Source organism: Bison bison, unplaced genomic scaffold, assembly GCF_000754665.1.
Source record: "Bison bison bison isolate TAMUID 2011002044 unplaced genomic scaffold, Bison_UMD1.0 scf7180017864475, whole genome shotgun sequence".
In the NCBI taxonomy this organism is placed as follows: domain Eukaryota; kingdom Metazoa; phylum Chordata; class Mammalia; order Artiodactyla; family Bovidae; genus Bison; species Bison bison.
Genome location: NW_011495036.1, coordinates 4,051,230 through 4,052,585, shown reverse-complemented (window position 1 = coordinate 4,052,585; position 1,356 = coordinate 4,051,230). Strand labels below are relative to the sequence as shown.

The following is a 1,356-nucleotide window of genomic DNA, read 5'->3' as shown; positions in this document are numbered from 1 at the left end:
CGCCAGGGGACAGCTGCGGTCAGCGGATCACAGAGGCCCCCTGTTGCCCGGCTGGCCCAGCTAGCAGAGGCCGCTGTGGGCTCTGGGCACTGTCCCTCCTCCTTCTCGGGAAGAAACGCGGAGAGAGGCCAGGGCTTTGGTGCCCCCACAAGCCCCCGGCCCCTGCCCTGGAGTGGTGGAGGAGGGGGCAGTAGAAGGAATGGGGGTGCGTTTGGGGGGCCAAGGGCTGGCTCCTTGCCCCTGAAACAGCTCAAGAACCCCCTCCCTGGCTTGATCATCCCAGGGGTAGGGGACTCAGTCCTCGTGGGCCTGGTCTGCAGCAGGGAGGAGGAGCTCTCTCTGAGCTTACCGGCCCTGGAGCGCCCCTGGCCAAGCCTGGTTCTGCCCCCTTGAGGAGGAGGACAGGTTTCTCTGTGTGTTGGGGACAGAGCATCTGCAGTGACCAGCGGCCCCAGGTCCTCGGGAGGGGGGTGCTCTGGGCCCTTGTGTCTGCAGGCCCCGTCCCCTGCCCCCTGCCCCAGGGGGGCCCACAGCCCAGGCCTGCTCTTTCCGGGGTGGGGGGTGGCTCACCTTCTGCCACAGGTTGGCCCCGGGGTCATACACGTAGACCTTCTTGGTGTTGTCCCCCACCAGGTAGAGTGCCCCGTGCAGGGCAGCGCAGCGTGGAGACGACAGGTACTTGGGGAGGAAGGGTGAGGCGATCACGCTCCAGGCGTCTGCGGACACACGCCCGCCCACGTCACTGGGGAGGCCCTCTGAGCCTCCTGCCCTGCTGTGCGGGTGGGGGCACCCCACTGAGCCCCACTCCTGCTCGGGGGGAGGGCAGGGTCCCCAGGAGCCTCATTCTCGGGTCCTCAGGAGGGGCTATGAGGCATCCAGAGGCCTTGGCCTGAGTGGGTGCCCCGGGCCTCTGCCTCCATCCTGCTGGCCCCTCGGTCCGGTACCCGGGGCCCCCACCCGACCCTGGGCCTGGTCCGTCTCATGGGATCCTCAGCCTCACTGTCCAGAGGATGGACCGGAGGGGCTGCCCCAAGGGAGAGACAGAGAGTTGGCTCCTTCCCCCTGAAACAGCTCAAGAACCCCCATCCCCGGCTTGATCACCCCCAGAGGCCAGGGACTCACTCCCTCTCGACTCACTCCCTCTCAGGCCTGGCCCATGCCAGGAAGGAGGTGCTTTGTGCGAGCCCTGTATCCTCAGATCAGGGCCCAAGCTCTGACCCCGACCCTAGAGCCCGAGCTGGTGTCCGCCAGGCCTTGGGGGTCCAGGCCCGCTGCCCCTCCCCACAAGGCTGGCTCCAGGCAGAGCCAGCAGCCAGACAGGTTTAGGACCTGGGGCAGGGCTTCCTGGTCCCCCCC

At 68.0% G+C, this 1,356-nt stretch overlaps 1 protein-coding gene across 1 annotated transcript in view; it reads right to left on the bottom strand.

Moving 5' to 3' along the window:
- Nucleotides 1-1,356, bottom strand: part of KLHL30 (kelch-like family member 30) — a 12,341-nt gene that overhangs the window by 1,735 nt on the left and 9,250 nt on the right. The window contains exon 9 of the mRNA XM_010862070.1: nucleotides 571-716. Coding sequence (XP_010860372.1) covers nucleotides 571-716 — 146 coding nt within the window. The remainder of the gene's footprint in view (nucleotides 1-570; nucleotides 717-1,356) is intronic.